The 18693-nt window shown below is 60.1% G+C and overlaps 1 protein-coding gene and 1 long non-coding RNA gene across 3 annotated transcripts; both read left to right on the forward strand.

Annotated features, from left to right (window-relative positions):
* The first annotated feature begins 2617 nt into the window (after positions 1-2617).
* Positions 2618-4275, forward strand: LOC132658844 (uncharacterized). Its single transcript, XR_009598967.1, has 2 exons — positions 2618-3385; positions 3518-4275. It is a non-coding gene; the product is annotated as an uncharacterized LOC132658844 (long non-coding RNA).
* Positions 4276-6645: 2370 nt separating this feature from the next.
* On the forward strand, positions 6646-17334 carry LOC101114495 (A-kinase anchor protein 17A). 2 transcript variants are annotated; one of them, XM_027963311.3, is made up of 5 exons: positions 6646-6773; positions 9096-9873; positions 10449-10597; positions 13422-13662; positions 15355-17334. In XM_027963311.3, the coding sequence occupies exons 2-5, from the start codon at positions 9112-9114 to the stop codon at positions 16318-16320; spliced, it is 2118 nt and encodes a 705-aa protein (XP_027819112.2). In that variant the 5' UTR covers positions 6646-6773; positions 9096-9111; the 3' UTR covers positions 16321-17334. The 2 variants fall into 2 exon arrangements, with proteins under 2 accessions (XP_027819112.2, XP_042097843.2); XM_042241909.2 differs by lacking the exon at positions 6646-6773 and adding an exon at positions 7471-8467.
* Positions 17335-18693: the final 1359 nt, after the last annotated feature.

Here is an 18693-nt window from a genome sequence, read left to right on the forward strand (position 1 = left end):
AGGGAGGGGTGGATGGGTGGATGATGGATAAGTGAATTGGTGGATGGATGGATGGATGGATGATGAATAACTGAACCGGTGGATGGATGGATAACTGAGTTGGTGGATAGACGGATAAATGGACTGGTGGGTGGATGGATGGACGGATGGATGAATTGAGGGACAGACGTGTGGACTAATGGATTGTGCCCAGTTTTGCTCCTGTCCTGGGCAAGCTCCTCCTATATCATGACCTTTTTCTGCTGTAGACTCACCCTGGACTCCTTACCTTACGGGACAGCTCCTTTAAGGCTGCTGGTGTCTCCGAACTAACTCAACCCGACTGGACTCTCTTGCCTCCTTCCTACTCCAGCGTGTCCCTTCCCCTGTGGGTTTCCCCCTCAGCTCATGTCACTGCCCTCAGCTGGTAGCCAGAGCGTGGGACCTCAGGTGCAATCCAACCGGACACCCCTGATCGAGCTGCGAGGCCTTCATCCCATCCTCATCCTCCGCTCGGCACCTTCGACACGGCAGCCGCCCCCGCCCCCGCCCCACGCTGCCGATCCTGGTGTGGAGCCACGTGGGAACGCCGAGGCACGACACCGGTGGGAGGCGTCACAGGTCTGCAGTGTAAGGTCTTCCCGCGAGCGCGTGGGTGGGTGAGCACACCCGAGCCTGACTCAGCGTAGCCGTTACTGCAAGAGCTTACTCGGCATCCTGTGTGTGCCTGAGGGCTGTCTCCAATTTCCGGTCGCCTGCAGACAGACGCCTTCACTGCGCACACGGCTTTTACACCCACAGGGACTGTGTGTGTGCGTGCAAGCCCGGTCACGCGGTCACGTCCGTCTCTTTGCGACCCCATGGACTGCAGCCTGCCAGGCTCCTCTGTGCATGGGATTCTCCAGGCCAGAACACTGGAGTGGGTTGCCACGCCCTCCTCCAGGGGATCTTCCCGACCCGGGGATTGAACTTGCATCTCCTACATGGGTACGCGCATTCTTTACCCCTAGCGCCACCTTGCGGAGCGGCCACACAAACGTACGGAATACAACTTACACATATGCTCTTGTGTATCTGCGGGAAAATCATTCCATAGGACGAATTACCAACATCGAGATTGCAGACGCAAAGACAATGTGGGCACGTTGAAAGCGGTATGTAATAGAATTTGTCCAACCTCCTTTGGAGAATCAGACGAACTTGTGCACCCAACTCCAGCAGAGCAGAGACTGGATTCTCTGCTCTGTCTTCCATTCACAGGGCGACTTTTTATTATGCTGTGGAGTGGCCACGAATGGATGTGAGAGCTGGACCACAAAGGAGGCTGAGCGCTGAAGAATTGATGCTTTCGAACTGTGGTGCTGGAGAAGACTCTTCAGAGTCCCTACAAAAGCGGGGAGATCAAACCAGTCTATCCTAAAGGAAATCAGTCCTGAATATTCATGGGAAGGACTGATGCTGAAGCTGAAACTCCAATCCTTTGGCCACCTGATGCAAAGAGCTGACTCATTGGAAAAGACCCTGATGCTGGGAAAGATTGAAGGCAGGGGGAGAAGGGGACGACAGAGGATGAGATGGTTGGATGGCATCACCGGCTCAATGGACATGAGTTTCAGCAAACGCTGTCAGACAGTAAAGGACAGGGAGGCCTGGCGGGCTGTAGTCCATGGGGTTGCAGAGAGCTGGACACAACTTTCAAGTGAACAGGAAAAGGCACGGGAAATTGCATTGAAAGTTCTGGACTAAATAAAGATCTAACAAGAGGCTGAGGTGCAGAGGACGGACGGGTTCCATGAACTGGGTAACGTTCATGGGGAATGACCAGGCTGATGCCTTTGCTAAGGACGGATAATTAACGTTGGCTTCAAAACCAGACCAAAGGATATCTAAGGGAGCTCCCTCCAGTTCCTTAAGGAGGTGCATGCGCCACCTGGTGGAAAGGAGTGGTTCTGACTAAAGTCTCGAGATTTCCTGGTGACTCAGTGGTAGAGTCCACTTGCAATGCAGGAGATGTGGGTTCAGTCCCTGGCTGGGGAAGGTCCCCTGGAGAAGGAAATGGCAACCCACTCCAGTACTATTGCCTGGAAAATCCCATGGGCAGAGGAGCCTGGTAGGCTACAGTCCATGGGGTCGCAAAGAGTCGGACATGGCTGAGCGACCTTCCGTCAGTGGTAAAGAGTCCACCTGCCATGCAGGAGACCCGGGTTTGATCCCTGGGTCGGGAACATCCCCTGGAGGAGGGCATGGCAACCCGCCCCAGTACTGTCGTCTGGAGAATCCCACGGACAGAGGAGCCTGGGTGGGGGAGCTACTGTCCACGAGGTCACAAAGAGTTGGACGTGACTTAGGGAGTGAAACAACAAGTCTTGAGAGGCATGGATCTGTGAGGTGGATGGACAGAGGCGTGGCCCAATGGGCAGATGGAGAGGTGGGTGCGTGGTGCACATACGGACGCCCAGATGGATGGAGGCATGGACAGATGAGTGGACGCAGATGCGCAGGTGGATGGATGGATAGTCAGACCAGTGGACAGCTGGATGCATGAGTGAGTGATTGGGTGGACAGATGGATGGGTGGAAAAATGGATAGATGGGTGGATGGATGGATGGATGGGGGAGTGGATGATGTATGCATGGATGGATGATGGATGGTGAGATGGATGGGTGGAGAGATGGACAGATGGGTGGATGGATGAATAGATAATGGAATATATATTTATGGATGGATGGATGATGGATGGTGAGATGGATAGATGGATGGATGGATGGATAGATGGATGCATGATGGATGATGGATGGGTAAATGGATGGATGAATAGATGGATGGATGATGTATGTATGGATGGATGATGTATGGATGGATGGATGGATGGACTGCTGGATGAGTGGGTGGATGAGTCCCCGGATGTTTGGACAGATGGGTAGATGGATGGATCGATGAACAGATGGATACCTAGGTAGACGGACGTCGGAGGGGGGCTACACGTGGAAAGAGCACAGTCAGCTCTGACAGTCATCCTCAGGTCGGTCACCAGTGGTCTGACCAGCCCCATCTTGGTTGTTTTAGGTACAATCAATCTTCAGTTGCAAGGTCAGTTTGTTCCCATTCCTTGAGGCCAGTTCTCAGATCTGGGACAGCCTATGTCATGCCTACAGCCTGGCCATGACGTTGTTAACTTCTCCCCCTGGTAGGCGGTGTCAGTATCTACAAGACAGCTCACAGGAGGTGGCTCAGAACCTCTATAGCTCTTGAATGCGTGCTCCGTTGTTAAATCGTGTCCGACTCTTTGCGACCCCCATGGACCGTAGCGCACCAGGCTCCTCTGTCCGTGGGATTTTTCCAGGCCAGAATACTGCAGTGGGTTGCCTTTTCTGACTTCACTACAGCCCTTCGGGAGGAACTGAAGGTACTTGACTGTGCTTAATGAGTCAACTGTCATAATTTAGTCTCGCTTGACTGATTTTGTGTGGTTCTGCCATGTTCTTACTTCTCTGATTAAACTTCTGCTTCAGCTAAAGCTTATTTTATTTTTCTACAGACAGAAGGCAGGCGGAGGGCGTGGGAGACAAGGACCATAGGTTGTTGCTCCGTTTCAAAGGGACACTGCAGACTGTCAGCAAACCACAGAAAGCCTGCCGACAGACCCGGAGCAGATCCTTCCTGGGAGCACTCGGAAGGAACCGAAATGCACCCACGCCTTGGCTGGTTTCAGACTTTCTGGTCTCCAGAACAGTGAGGGTATACATTTCTGTTCTTTTTGGGGTCACAGCTCACAGCAGCCCTCGGAAACGAACAGAGCAACAACATTTAAGCACAGAACATACATCATTGTCTGCATGGGGTAGAGAGGCACGCTTTACTGTGGTCGGTTGTTGTTCGGTTGCCAAATCATGCCCAACTCTCTGCGACCCCGTGAACTGCAGCACGCCAGGCTTCCCTGCCCTTCACCATCTCCTGAAGCCTGCTCAAACTCATGTCCATGGAGTCGGTGATGCCATCCAACCATCGCATCCTCTGTTGCCCCATTCTCTTCCAATCTTTCCCAGCATCAGGGTCTTTTCCAATGATTTGGCTCTTCACATCAGGTGTCCAGAGTATTGGAGCTTCAGCTTCATTCCTCCCAATGAATATTCAGGGTTGATTTCCTTTAAGATGGATTGGTTTGATCTCCTTGCTGTCCAAGGGACTCTCAAGATAGTTTGAAAGCATCAATTCTTCAGTGCTCAACCTTCTTTATGGTTCAACTCTCACATCCATACGTGACTATAGCTTTGAATACAGACCTTTGTCGGTAAAGTGATGTCTTTGCTTTTTAATATGCTGTGTAGGTTTGTCATAGCTTTTCTTCCAAGGTCAGGCCCACCTAGAATACTCTTCTCATTTCATTAGACTGACAGCATCCATACCTTCACCACTCAGAAGCCACATGCCAATTCCTGCCAAACGGCTTCTTTTTTCCCACCAGGCAATTGGCTTCCTCAGAGGCAACCAGGCTGTGTTTCCGCCGTTTTAAATGGTTTGGATGCCAACACCTGATTAGGGCAGGCCCACACGGAATAACTTCCCATTTCATTAGCTGGACTCTACAGATGATGGACTTTAACTTCAATTGTAGAATTCCTTCAGCTTTGCAATCTCACCCTGGAAGTGACCGTGCATCCTGCTCCCATTCCCCATCATGCTCAATGAGAGTGAAATTTACATACCTGGTATTTCTCACTCCTCCAGAGGATTAAGGTCCCTGGGGACTTTGCTTCTGTGTTTCTGGGGAACATTCCGTGGAGGGATATTTTGCTGAAAAATGTAAAAGGACTTTCTTTGAATATTTCCCAGATTCTTGCAATTGTCTCTGAGTCTTGCTCGTCCCCAAGAAAAGTGAGTATCTCATGTCTTAATTCGCTTTGCTTGGTACTTGGCAGTTTCCAAATTTAACAGGTCCCCAGGGATACATTTTTGCCTGAAAAATCTCACGAACAGAGGAGCCTGGTGGGGGCTACAGTCCAAAGGGCCACAAACAGCTGGACACGACTGAGCAGTGGGTGCCCATTTCCTTCTCCAGGGGATCTTTCTGACCCAGGAATTGAACCCAGGTCTCCTGCATTGCAGGCAGATTCTTTACCAACTGAGTTATGAGGGAAGCCATTTTATTTATACCATAAAATGACCTAAATGTATGGAGAAGGCAGTGGCACCCCACTCCAGTACTCTTTTGCCTGGAAAATCCCATGGACGGAGGAACCTGATGGGCTGCAATCCATTGGGTTGCTAAGAGTCGGACACGACTGAGCGACTTCACTTTCACTTTTCAGTTTCATGCACTGGAGAAGGAAATGGCAACCCACGCCACTGTTCTTGCCTGGAGAATCCCAGGGACGGGGGAGCCTGGTGGGCTGCCGTCTCTGGGGTCACACAGAGTCGGACACGAGTGAAGCGACTCAGCAGCAGTATCAGCAGCAGACCTAACTGTATTATTATGCATAAGATAAATATTACAGGTAAAGTTATACAAAAGGTCATTATTTTTGAAATCGATTATATATAACGTGGGTGGCATAGTGGTAAAGAACCCACCTTCCAATGCAGGGGACACAAGACACACAGGTTTCACCCCTGGGTCAACAGGATCTCCTAGCGAAGAGAATGGCAACCCACTGCAGTACTCTCGCCTGAAGAATCCCACGGACAGAAGAGCTTGGCAGGCTACAGTCTATGGGCTCGCAAAGAGTCAGACACAACTCAGCAACTGAGAACACAGATATATAACACAGAAAGCACATTATATATTTATATTTACATTTTATATATTAAGCAATTTAAAATAATAAAATGCACAGATGCATATCAAAAATATAAAATAATAATTATGCAATTTCTGTTACTTTCCGACATCCTTAAAAGTAAGCATGGAACATCAATGTTAAAATGTAAAAAGTTTCAATAGTAAAATACTAGATGTTTATACTAACACTATATTACTTAAGTGAGTGTAGTTACATTACGGGAGGTGAAAGTCGCTCCGTTGTGTCTGACTCTTTGCGATGCCTATAGCCCACGGGATTCTCCAGGCCAGAATACTGGAGTGGGTATTCATGCCCTTCTCCAGGGGATCTTCCCAACCCAGGGATTGAACCCAGGTGTCTCGCATTGCAGCCGGACTCCTTATCAATGGATCCACCAGGGAAGCCCGTTGCATTATATGTATGCTACATTATAGCATGATATAACAATGTCATACAAGCAATCCATACTCATACGGAATAAAATCAGTAATTAATAAATATACACTTGTCATAGTTCATAACGATATCTCATGTGCGACGCATGACTGTAACAGCAGTGTGCCCCACACAGCCGGCCTGAGTCCCGAGTCCGGTGTCTTCACCCTGGGGCCCCAAGGTGAGGCCTCTGCCTGGACCTGAAAACAGGTGGCAGGGTTGGGGGCGGGGCGGGGCGGGGCGGGGTGGGGGAAGGGCGCGGCGGGCTCGCGCACGCGCACCGCGAAGCCCGGGCCGGCCGGCCCCACCCACCGCCGCCCCGGAAGTCCCGCCTCTTGGGGGGCGGGGCCATGGCCAGGAGGAGAAACCCGGGCCCGCCGCGCGGCCTGCTTCCGCGGGCCCGAGCGGCGGAAGCGGAAATGCGTCACAGGGGCGGGCGGCGGCGGCGGCCGAGGCGGCGGCAGCGGGTCGCGTCGGGGGCGCCTCCGGCGGACGGTGGCGGCGCCGGGCGGGGAGGCCGGGCCTGCCGGCGTCGTCGGGGGCCCGCGGGAGCGCTGGGGCCAGGGCGGCGGCGGCCTGGTACGTGGACGGGGCCCCGCCCGCCGGGCGCCGGGGACCCCGGGGCGTCGGGGGGCCGGGGAGGGCGGCCTCGCGGGGCGGGCGGCCGGGGCGCGGCTCTCCTGGGCCTGCGGGCTTCGGGGGTCGAGAGCCTTCGAGGGGCCTGGGGGCGGGGGGTCTGGGGGTGACGGAGAACCGGCGGCCGGGGGCTGCGGGGGTCTCTTGGGCCTGCGGACTTGGGAGCGGGGGGCCTGGGGACTTGGGGGCGCGGCTTTGGGGGTCGAAAGCCTTTGAGGGCCTGAGGGTGACGGAGTGCCGCGGGCTGGGGTCTGCAGCGGTCTCTCGGGGCGACCGGGGCACGGGGTCTCGTGGGACTGCTGACTTGGGGGCAGGGGCTTCGGGGGTCGAGAGCCTTTGAGGGGCTTGGGGATGACCGGGGGCTGGGGGATGCGGGGGTCTCCCGGGACGGCCGGGGCACGGGTGTCCTGGACCTGCAGACTTGGGAGCAGGGGTCTGGGGGACTTGGGGGTGTGGGCTTTGGGGGTCGAAAGCCTTTGAGGGGCTTGGGGTGACGGACAGCTGGGGGCTGCGGGGGTCTCCCCGGGGTGCGGAGAGTGGGGGGCGTCTTCTGGGAGAGGATTTGGGAGAGGGGACAACGGCGATTGAGCAGAGGAGGGGAGGTCTCCAGGGAGCTGCGGGGTTGGGGCGGGGGGTGGACAGGGTCCCTGCAGGCGAATCGGGGTCCACCAGGGTAAGAGGTAAGCAGGCTGTACTGGGACGGGGAGTGAAGTTAGGGGTTACTGGAGGTTGGAGGGGGTAACCGGGGGCCACAGAGGCGGCTGGGGAGAGAGAAGGCGGGAGTTGGGCCAGTGGGGTGAGCATTTGGAGGGGTGGAGGCGATGGGGATCGTGAGGGGCTGCCAGGGGTGTGTTGACAGGGGTGCAGCGAAGGGGCTGGGGGTCATCCCCAGGGTGCAGGGGCAGCTGGGCGACCAGGGAATATGGGAATCCCCAGGGTTCCTAGTAGGCAGTGGGCTTCCGGAGTCTCTGACTCAAGTTCTCTCTGAGGTCTGGAGGTTTTCTGCGGGTGGAGGGGGGCTGTCGCCACTCTCAGCCCAGGCTGAGCCCCCTCCCTGGTGCCCCAGACCTGGGCCAGGTGGCTCTTCCCTCCAGCTGGGACCCCTCCACCCCCGTCCCTGCAGCTTCTCCTGGGTCTGGGTGTGTGTGTGTGCTGAGCTGTTCAGTCGTGGCTCTCTGTGACCCTGTGGACTATAGCCCACCAGGCTCCTCTGTCCGTGGCTTTCTCCAGGCAAGAATACTGGAGTGGGTTGCCATGCCCTCCTCCAGGGGATCTTCCCGCCCCAGGGATTGAACCCAGGCCTGGTCAGAAGCTCTCAGAGCCATCTGGTGCGCGGGCACACAGCCCAAGGCCCCCTCCATTACTGTTTGCTGTCCGTGGGTCAGGTCTGGCCCTGCTTTGCGGAAGTAGGCACCTGTCTGACCGGTAGGGAGAAGCTGGTTGAGGGGGAGGAGAGCACAGTCAGCTCCCCGTCCGCGGCTTCCCAGAGGCCCCGCGGCTTTGATGGTTTTATCTGGACACAGAGAAAATGCTTCTGCCTGCGGTAGAGATACTGAAGTCAACGGTCTTCAACCATTCTCTCAGCCTGAAAGTTCCTTCCTGTTTCCGCGGGCTTCCTCCGGCACAGACCTTCCCAGGTGCTTGTGTGGGTCGTCCCTTCCCCAGTGAGACGTCTGCAGCCTCCATGGAGGTGGCCTGTCCCCCACATCCCGAGGGCAGGGACCCTGCCCATCTGGGCTCCTGCCAGCCCAGCCCTGGTGGAGATGCCTCTGAGTATTGGGGGCAGCTCAGTGCCCATGGAGGCTTGGGGCAAGCAAGTGTTCCTAAAAGTTTTGAAAACCCAAATTTTTTTCCCCTGCATTTGTGTAATCTGATTAAAAGGGCCCACATGTCAGGGGCTGGGGTTTCCCTGGTGGTTCAGACAGTAAAGCATCTGCCTGCAATGCAGGACACCCAGGTTTGATCCCTGGGTGGGAAAGACCCCCCCTCCTGGAGAAGGGAAGGGCAACCCACTCCAGTATTCTTGCCTGGAGAATTTCAGGAGCAGGGGAGCCTGGTCGGCTACCGTCCGCGGGGTCACAGAGAGTCTGACACGACTGAGCGACTAACCCTGAGGGGCCGAGGGGCCTTCCCTGACGTAGCGACTAGTGTGTCGGGCACGCGGAGGGCAGACGGGCCTCCGTGCCCCGGGCCGCGTGCTGGCCAGCCTGGGGGCGGGGCAGCGGGCCGGCCGTGAACGCGCGGCGTGCGCGTCTTGTGTTTCAGGCCCAAGGTCCCGGCTATGGCTGCGGCCACCATCGTGCACGACACGTCTGAGGCGGTGGAGCTGTGCCCGCTGCACGGCCTGTACCTGAAGCCCATCACGAAGATGACCATCAGCGTGGCGCTGCCGCAGCTGAAGCAGCCGGGCAAGTCCATCTCCAACTGGGAGGTGATGGAGCGGCTCAAGGGCATGGTGCAGCACCACCAGTTCTCCACGCTGCGCATCTCCAAGAGCACCATGGACTTCATCCGCTTCGAGGGCGAGGTGGAGAACAAGAGCCTCGTCAAGTCCTTCCTGGCCTGCCTGGACGGCAAGACCATCAAGCTGAGCGGCTTCTCCGACATCCTCAAGGTGCGCGCCGCGGAGTTCAAGGTCGACTTCCCCACGCGCCACGACTGGGACTCCTTCTTCCGCGACGCCAAGGACATGAACGAGACGCTGCCGGGCGAGCGGCCGGACACCATCCACCTGGAGGGGCTGCCCTGCAAGTGGTTCTCGCTGAAGGAGTCGGGCTCGGAGAAGCCGAGCGAGGAGGTGCTGGTGCGCGTGTTCGAGCGCTTCGGCGAGATCCGCAACGTGGACATCCCCATGCTGGACCCCTACCGCGAGGAGATGACGGGCCGCAACTTCCACACCTTCAGCTTCGGCGGCCACCTCAACTTCGAGGCCTACGTGCAGTACCGCGAGTACGCCGGCTTCATCCAGGCCATGAGCGCGCTGCGCGGCATGAAGCTCATGTTCAAGGGCGAGGACGGCAAGGCTGTGGCCTGCAACATCAAGGTGCGGGGGGTGGGGGGGAGGCGGGGCGGCGGGCTGCGCCCCGAAGGGCCTCCGACATGGGGAGGGCTGCCTGGGCCCCCCACGCGGTGAGCGCACTCTGTGTCTCAGGAAACGTGGGGAGAAGTGGAACACGCTCGCAGCCGCCCTTGAAATGAGGGCGCTGTCCATCATCGCCGCGGACTCTGGCTCGTGCTGGCTCCCCACGTCAGGCTGGCGGAGGAGCCGGGGCCCTCGGGGCGCGAGCTGTGCCCGGGCGCTGGGTGGTGAAGGCAGCTGGCTGCGGAGGGCGGGGGGCGCCCACCGCAGGAGGGGGAAGGAGTCAAGCTCTTGCATGCAGGGCTGGCCTCCGGAGGCCCTGGTGTTTCCGGCAGAAGGGGCCGTCCTGGAAGGGGTGGGGTCCCTGAGCGCTGACTTCGAGCCCTGCCCCGCAGTCCCGAGGTCCCCCCGGTCAAGGGCGTTGGGGGTCCCCGCTCTCTGCGGTGAGTCTGAGGCAGGCCGTCCGGTGAGCACGGGCTTGTCTGCGTGCTCAGGACGGTGCGTGCACCTCCTAACCCTGCCCTGTCCTGCCTCCGAAGGTCTCTTTCGATTCCACCAAACACCTGAGCGATGCCTCCATCAAGAAGCGGCAGCTCGAGAGACAGAAGCTTCAGGAGCTGGAGCAGCAGCGGGAGGAGCAGAAACGGCGGGAGAAGGAGGCAGAGGAGCGCCAGAGAGCTGAGGAGAGGTGCGTGCTGCGGGGCCGGGCTCTGCGGGCCTGGGTGCATGCGTCGGTCCCCTTGGAGACGCAGCGGGACTGCGGGGCTGCGGCCTACCCCCAGGGCACCGCCGGCTTCCCACCCGGCGTTTCGCTGAGCCTTCCTTCTCGCTGAGCCTCCCGGGGCACCGTGCAGCACCCTGCTGACGCGGGCACGGAAGTTTTGTCCAGCTTACAGGTGTTTTGCGTTCAGGCTGAAGCTGCCTTTAAGTGAAGTAGGGAAGTGAGGGTATTGTTGGCCTTTCCCAGCAAGAGCCGTTCAGGAGCCCTGTGAAGTGACACTGAGTCAGGCGTCTTGGCTCAGGACCTCTGTTTCTTGCTTTGACGTTCTGGCGCTAGAGGAAGAGAGCCCGCCTGCCTGCCAGTTCAGTAAGAGAGAGTGCGGGTTCAGTCCCGGGTTGGGGAGATCGCCTGGAGAAGGGAAAGGCGCCCACTGTGGTGTGCTGGCCTGGAGAATCCCGTGGACCGGGGAGCCTGGCGGGCCGCTTCCGTGGTGCCGCAGAGTGGGACGCGACTGAAGGGACTGCGCGTGGCATGCTGTGAGCCCTGCAGGCAAGCTGGCCAGTGTGCCGAGCTGGCTTCTGGGAAGGAGCGGCAGTTCCTGGTGCTCCACCGTGACCCGTGTGCTCGGGCGCTTGTCCCGCACTTGTCCGTGTGTGCGGCGGGCAGGGTTTCTTGTGTGTTTTGCAGAGTGCTGAGTCTCAGGCGTGTGTGCTCCGGCATTCTCTCCTCACCAGCCTGTGTGTGGGTCTGGGCTGACCTGGCTTGTGCGCCGCTCCGGCCTTGGGGCTCCTGTGTGGTTCCCGTTTGGTTCCGATGCTCACTAACACAGATTCGGGCCTTTCTCGGGGGTCAGCGCTTCCCCTGTCTGCTCCGGAACCCAGTGCCAGAGTGGCAGGTGCTGGAGATGGTGCTGGCCTGTGCGCAGGCAGCTGGCGGGGGTGTGGACACGGGTAGGGGGTCGGGAGCCCCGGAGTGAGGCTGTGGCTGCAGAGAGGACAGGTGCCCAGAGAGGGCGGGGTGTCCTGGGTGCATGGCAGGCCTCAGGTGGCGGCCACAAGGGGGGAGCAGTTTGGATCTCACACTGGACGAGGCCGCGGGATCGACGTGCCCACCACAGGCTGAACCAGGGAGCGCTGGTGGCATGCGGACCACGGGTCCTGGTCCCAGGCAGGCCCCGTCCTCTCTCTTCCGCGATCGACCTTGTGCGCAGTCCCCGAGCTGGGTGTCACAGGGGTTACCCCATGGCCTTTCCAGGGTCTCGGGGCAGGCGCTTTTCTCCACCTGCACATTAATGCGGGGAAAGCCGCCCTGAGGGTGGCCTTTGAGCTCAGGCGGCAAGGGGTGTCGTGTCGTGGTGGGGACACTCAAAGTCGGCGGGGCGGTACCTCTGACGGGGCTGAGGCGGCTGGCAGGGCTGGCCTGGCATGAAACATGGGCCCGGGGGTGCCCGGGAGGCCCTCGGGTGTGCAGGGCTGTGTCCAAGCCCAGTTGGCCTCACTGTTAGCCTGCAGGCCGGCCCGGGAGCCTGGGCGTCTGTCCTTTGTCAGGGGCGAGCGAGTTGGTCCTTTCCTGCTAATGAGGTACAGCGTGGCCTGCAGCAGTCCTGTTCCTGGCTATGGGCCCTTAGCTGGACAGGTGAGGGCTCTGGGCACTCAGGGCCGCTGACCAGCAGTCTGAGCGGCAGCCCCTCACCGACCCCTGTTGCGGGAGACCGTCTGGTGTGTGGCCTCCCGGACGCCAGCATCCTCGCGAGCTGCCTCGCCTCCCTGCGTGACCCGGCCTCCCCCCACGCCTGGAGCGTGGGTCCTCCGGCCTCCTCGTCCAGCGCTGCTTCTCTGCGGGCCTGGCGCCCTGGGAGTGATGCCGGCTCCTCTGCAGAGTGTCCTTCCTGGCCTTGGCGTCCCCGTGCCACGTGCTGTCCAGGGTGGCCTTGCCTCTCTGCTGTGCCCGCCCTGCCCCTGGCCTGAAGGTTAAGTCTGAGGGGTGCGAGTGTTCCGTGAGGACACGCTCATTGGTCTTCCCGCCCCTGGAGGCCCGGATCCCTCCCAGCTGTGCTGGGGTCCTGGCTTCTGGGTGAGGAAAGGGTGCTGTTGGGTCTGAGCTGGCCGGCGCTCTGCGGGTGCTTACGGAACTGCCACTGTCCCCAGGTGACCTCACGGGCTTTCCCCGGGGTGTGTGCTGTGGGGCCCCTGTGCCGAGGGCCGCCTCCCTCCCCAGAGCAAGCCGGATTGGCTTTGTGTCACTGAACATATGCCTTTTCTGCAAGTCCCCATGAAAGGCCATGCAGTGTGTTCTCTTGGGGGCTTCCAGTAGCTGGGTGCTTCTAGAACCTTCCTGCCACCGGGTGCATTCCTGCTCCCCTCCAGCTCCGGGGCTGGGGGCTCGGGATGGGAAAGCCCAGGGCAGGGGTCTCTCGTGCAGTGGGAGCCGGGCCTGTCCAGCGCTCCGGCGGTGCCCGTGTGGTGCCCGTGGTGGAGGGCCTCCTCCCTGTGCCGCTGCGGCCCGTCCTGGTTCGTCTGCTGCGGTCCCTGCAGGAGCAGCTGCATCTGGTGAAAACTCCGCTTCCCACGCGTCCGCCTTGTTTGTTCCGGTGTCTGGGCTGGGGTCGAGTTTAGCCAGGCTCTCCCTGGAAACATGGGGGAAGCCTCGCCCTGTGCGCCCCTCGCTCCTGGGGCCCTCGGCCGCGGCTGAGATGTCTGTGCGGACAGAGCGCTAAGGAGCCAAGTGCCGCGATCGCCGGCCCGGGCCCTGCGGCCCTCACGGAGCCGCCGTGTCCCGCCCGCCTGCGCAGGAAGCAGAGGGAGCTGGAGGAGCAGGAGCGCGAGCGGAGGCGCGAGGAGAAGCTGCGGAGGCGCGAGCAGAAGCAGCGGGACCGCGAGCTGCGGCGCAGCCAGAAGAAGCTGGAGAAGATGCAGGCGGAGGAGCAGCGCAAGCTGCAGGAGAGGATCCGGCTGGAGGAGCGCAAGCTGCTGCTGGCGCAGCGCAACCTGCAGTCCATCAGGCTGGTGGCCGAGCTGCTGAGCCGCGCCAAGGTACCGCCCCCCAGGGGGACGCCCTGCCCTCGGAGGCCCCGCCCACACCGGGCTGCCCGCCTATAGGGGTGCCCCGCCCTCGGGAAGCCCCGCCCACAGGGGCTGCCAATCTATAGGGACGCCCCGCCCTCGGGAGGCTCCGCCCTCGGGAGGCTCCGCCCACGGGTGACGCCCCCACAGGGACTGCCAGTCTCTAGGGATGCCCCACTTACATGCTCAGGAATGCCTGGTACAGAGGGCGGGTCAGCCCTTGGGATGCCGTACCCTCGGGGAGGCCCTGCCAGCCTATAGAGATGCCCTACGCTGGGCCATCCCCCGCCCACAGGGCCTGCCCGCCTATGGGGATGCCCCATCCACAGGGATGACCCGCCAGCGGTTATGCTCCGCCTCTGGGAAGCTCCACCCATAGGGCCTGCCAGCCTATAGGGATGCCCTACCCTGGGGGGTGTCCCGCCCACATGGCCTGCCCGCCTATAGGGATGCCTGGATGTCTAGGCAGGATTGGCCCTTGGGACGCCGGGCCCGGAGGGAGGGAGGCGCGGCCTTCACGGACACGCTGCTCCTCGCTGGCGCCTGGTTCTAGCCTGGGGATGGTGTTCGTCGTGGGGGACCGCGGTTGCAGCTCTCCATGTTGCCCCAGGCCTGGGCTGTACCCCAAAGAAATGGCAGCGCCGTGGGCCCGTGTCCAGGCTTCCAAGGCCCGGCGCGCCACAGCCTCGCCAGCGACGGGAGGGCCACTGCCTGGCTCCACGACTCTTCGTGGTCCCGCTGCGCCCATGGCGCCAGTGTCCTTCAGGCCAGGCGTCCCCGACCGCCCGGGAGGACGGGGCGGGCCCCAGACGAGGCACAGTCCGCGTGGCAGCCCTTGGAGCCGGGCTGTGCTCCCGCCCCCACTGTCGTGAGCTAGCTAGCGGCCCTGTGCGGGTGGCGCGCGTGGAGCGCAGGCAGGCGCGGGGCGACCCTCACCTGCCATCTGGTTACAGTTGTGACCAGTCTGCGGGAAGGAGAGCAGCATGCATGCCGAGAGCTGTGGCCGCGTGTTCTTATTGTGTGGTGAACGTTGAAGACCCCGAGCAGGCCAGGTCTCCACGCCTCCCACACCCACGCGGGATGTCAACTGTCCGCACCGTAATCTGGGGCCTGTGTGGCAGGGAGCGTGCACCGGAGGGCCCGGGCCGCCCTCGAGGCGCACCCCACCCAGGGCTGTGCCGAGGAGGTTTGCTGGGCTTGCTCCTGGCTGACGATCGTGGCCACAGAGCGTGCCACCCGGAGAGGCCTGGTCCACCCGAGAGGGGCCCCTTTCAGGAGGGCTGTGCCGGGAAGCTTTGCCGGGCTTGCCCCTGGCTGACGATCGTGGTCTGCGAGCGTGCCATTTGGAGAGGCCTGGGCTGCCTTGAGCGGCGCCCTTCCCTGCCTCCCTACGCCACGAGGTTGTGCCCAGGAGCTTTGCCAGGCGGCATCCTGGCTGATGGTCTTGGCCTCCGAGTGTGCCACCCGGAGGGCCCCGGCCCCCGCTAGGCGCCCCCCCCAGTGTTGTGCCCAGGAGCTTGGCCGGACTTACCCTTGGCTGCCGGTCGCAGGGCTCCCGGTGTGGTTGGACCCAGCGGGCTGCGCTCCAGCAGGGCCGTCCTTGGAGCGCTGGCCTGTGCGGAGAGCCCGGCTCAGGCCCCGCCGTCCCCCTCTGTCCCGCAGGCCGCCAAGCTGCACGAGCAGGAGCACAAGGAGGAGAGCCTGCGGCTGCAGCAGCTGGAGGAACGGCGGCGGCTGCAGGAGGCCGAGCTGCGGCGCGTGGAGGAGGAGAAGGAGCGCGCGCTGGGCCTGCAGCGTCGGGAGCGCGAGCTGCGCGCGCGCCTGCTCAGCCTGCTGCTCAGCAAGAAGGCGGACGAGCCGCGCGCCACCGCTGCCGAGCCGGGCACCGCCTCCCCCGCAGACCTGCTGCGGCCGGTGCTGGACATCCTGCACACCGTGTCGGCCTCGGCCGGCGCCGCGCCCCGGGACCGGGAGCCCGCGGTGCGGCCGGCCGCCCCCCAGAACCTGAACGGGAGCGTCGCCTCCGCCGCTGCCCCCGTTGCCGCCGCCGCCCAGGAGGAGGCGGCCCCGGGCAAGGAGGGGCAGGACCCTCGAGGCCCGGAAGACAGCCACTCGGAGAAGAGGTGCCCCGCCGTGCTGGCCTGCATCCCGGACAACACCCAGCAGCCCAAGGCCGCGCCCGCTGCCTGCGAGCCGAGTGCGCCCCGGAAGGACGCGCGCTCCGAGCAAGACAAGTGCAACCGGGAGCCAAGCGGGGGCGGCGGCCGGGCCGGCGGCGGGGCAGGCCGGGACGACGGCGGCGACGCTGAGCACAGGCCCAAGCGGGAGCGCAGCGCGCCCCGGCGGCGGGCAGGCAGCCGGGAGGACGGCAGGCCGCGCAGGGAGCGGCGGGCGCACCGCAAGCGCTCGCGCCAAGGCCGCAGTGCCAGCCCCGAGGAGCGCGGCCGCCCCCGCAAGTCTCGCAGCCGCAGTCGAGAGCGGCGCAGCCGGCGGGAGAAGAGCCAGAGCCGCGGCCGCGAGCGGGACCGCAGGGCGAGCTCCAGCCGGAAGCGCAGCCGCCATCGGCGGGGCGACGACAGGCCGCGCTCGGGCTCCGCCGGCCGCCACCGCAGCGCCTGGAATAGGTAATGCAGGCCGCGCGCCCCGGGGGCCGCCTTCCCGGAGACCGGCCGTGCCACGCGCCCCCGGGGGAGCGTCCCGGCGAGGAGCGCAGGGCCCCAGGCTTTTCGTCCAGAGCATCCTCCAGGCGGCGGCCCTAGTGCGTGGGGCTCGTGATCACGAGCTTCGGTTTCCCATCGAACTGTTGATCCAGTCGCTTTAATGTCGCCGGTCCTCCCTGGATCAGGAGAAGCTCAGGGGGTTGCGAGCCATGAGCATCGGAGACCCCGCCGGGCGCAGCCAGACCAGCGGCGCGGCATCGGGCCACTCGCAAGGAGACGCCGTGTCCTGACCTCACGGGAGCAGAGCCAGGCCGCAGTGACGGGGACGCACCGGCTTCCAGTCGGGCAGCCGCGGCCCCGCCGGGCATTAAGAACAGGGAGCCTCTCGCTGGAGGTCTTTGGTTTGCTTTTTGTTTTTCCTGTTTTTTGTTTCGTTTTTCCCCCTTTTCTGTAGGGTTAACCTCTCGGGAATGAAGTTTGGGTGGGAGGCCAAAGGCAGGTGGCTGTTAACGCGATTAAGTCACCGGAAGGAAGCTGCGTGCTGTGAAACACGAAATTCTTCTCGGGCGTGGGCTGGTGCAGACGGGATACAGAAGGGGCCCAAACTTTCACTTCCTACGAATTCAAGTCATCCAGCGTACAAAAGAAAAAGCGTCAAGTGGTACACAGGGGTCCTAAACATTCACTTTTTACAAACTCAAGTCATTCAGCATAAAACAAAAAAGCAGGTTGGTTTAAAATTAGCTTTGGTTTCTAGTCACGGTTAGCCTGTGTGGTTTTTTTAAGAAGCCGTTTTGCTAAATTATTTTTACTTGGAACGTTTCAGATTTAAGGCTGCAAACTTGTTAAATTTTATAATTGTCAGCTTCTCCAAGGGAAGCTCGAAAATACTTAAAAATAGCTGTAACGTCCACCTTAGGAGAGATGGTGTTTATTCCAGTTTGCATTTTTATGGTAAAATAAAATCTTTTTTTCCAATGAACTCATGTTTCCCATACTCACGTGGGGGGGGGGGGTTTGTTTTCAAGTTCTTTAGGCTATGTCACAAGCTGAGCATAATCTAGTGTCTTTGAAATCACTTGGTCATTTGTAAATGTTTATTTCACATGCTGTTACTATCCTAACATAACTCCCTAGAGGAGAACATTGGTCCTCAGAGGCATTTCACTCGTTTGCAAGTGAAAGTGTTAGGTGCTCACTCGTGTCCAGTTCTTTGCCACCCTGTGGACTGTAGCCCGCCAGGCTTGTCTGTCCGGGGGATTCTCCCGGCAAGAATCCTGGAGTGGGTTGCCGTTTCCTCCTTCAGGGGATCTTTCTGAGGCAGGGACTGAACCCTGGTCTCCTGCATCGGCTGGGAGGTTCTTTAGTTCACAAAAGCAATTTTTTTTAAGTTACAGTGCTATTTTAAAAAGTGATGGAAAGAAAGTGGGTCTTTTCTAACCTTGAGGTAGTGGGTAGGTGTTGCTGCCCCTGCAGAGACCCTGGTTCTGAGAGAGGGGCGTCTGTGTGAGTCGCTAATTCACGTCCATCTCTCTGCCACCCACGGACTGCAGCACACTCACTGTCTCCCAGGGTTTGCTCAAACTCATGTCCATTGATCCGTGACAGCATCCAACCGTCTCATCCTGTGTCCTCCCCTCTCCTCCTGCCTTCAGTCTTTCCCAGCATCAGTGTCGTTTCCAATGCGTTGGCTCTTTGAATCAGGTTGCCCAAGTATTGGAGCTTCATCTTCAGCATCAGTCCTTCCAGTGAATATTCAGGACGGATTTCCTTTAGGATGGGCTGGTTGGATCTCCTCGGAGTCCACGGGACTCTTAAGAGTCTTCTCCAGCACCACAGTCTGAAAGCAACCATTCTTTGGCGCTCAGCTTTCTTTATGGTCCAGCTGTCACACTTGTGTATGACTGCTGGAGAAACCATAGCTTTGTGTGGGCAGTTTATTGGCAAAGTGATGTCTCTGCTCTTTAAGATGCTGTCTAGGTTTGTCAGAGCTTTTCTTCCAAGGAGCAAGCGTCTTTTAATTTGTGGCTGCAGTCACCATCCAGAGTGATTTGGGAGCCTAAAAAATAAAATCAGCTACAGCTTCCGCTGTTTCCCCATCTATTTGCCGTGAACTGATGGGACCAGATGCCATGACCTTAGTTTTCTCAGTGTTGAGCTTCATGACAGTTTCTTTACTCCCGTCTTTCACTCATCAAGAGACTCTTTAGTTCCTCTACACTTTCTGCTCCTAGAGTGGTGTCATCTGCGTATCTGAGGTTATTGATGTTTCTCCTGGCAGTCTTGATTCCAGCCTGTGCTTCCTCCAGCCCAGCGTTTCTCATGATGTACTCTGCATAGA

Source organism: Ovis aries, chromosome Y (assembly GCF_016772045.2).
Source record: "Ovis aries strain OAR_USU_Benz2616 breed Rambouillet chromosome Y, ARS-UI_Ramb_v3.0, whole genome shotgun sequence".
In the NCBI taxonomy this organism is placed as follows: Eukaryota; Metazoa; Chordata; class Mammalia; order Artiodactyla; family Bovidae; genus Ovis; species Ovis aries.

Bases quoted from the DNA above. Each gene is read 5' to 3' on its own strand.
- LOC101114495 (XM_042241909.2), top strand. From the start codon at position 8,334: ATGGTTTTATCTGGACACAGAGAAAATGCTTCTGCCTGCGGTAGAGAT. The intron at 9,874-10,448 runs GTGCGGGGGGTG...CTGCCTCCGAAG, and splicing joins CTGTGGCCTGCAACATCAAG to GTCTCTTTCGATTCCACCAA. The intron at 10,598-13,421 runs GTGCGTGCTGCG...CCGCCTGCGCAG, and splicing joins CGCCAGAGAGCTGAGGAGAG to GAAGCAGAGGGAGCTGGAGG.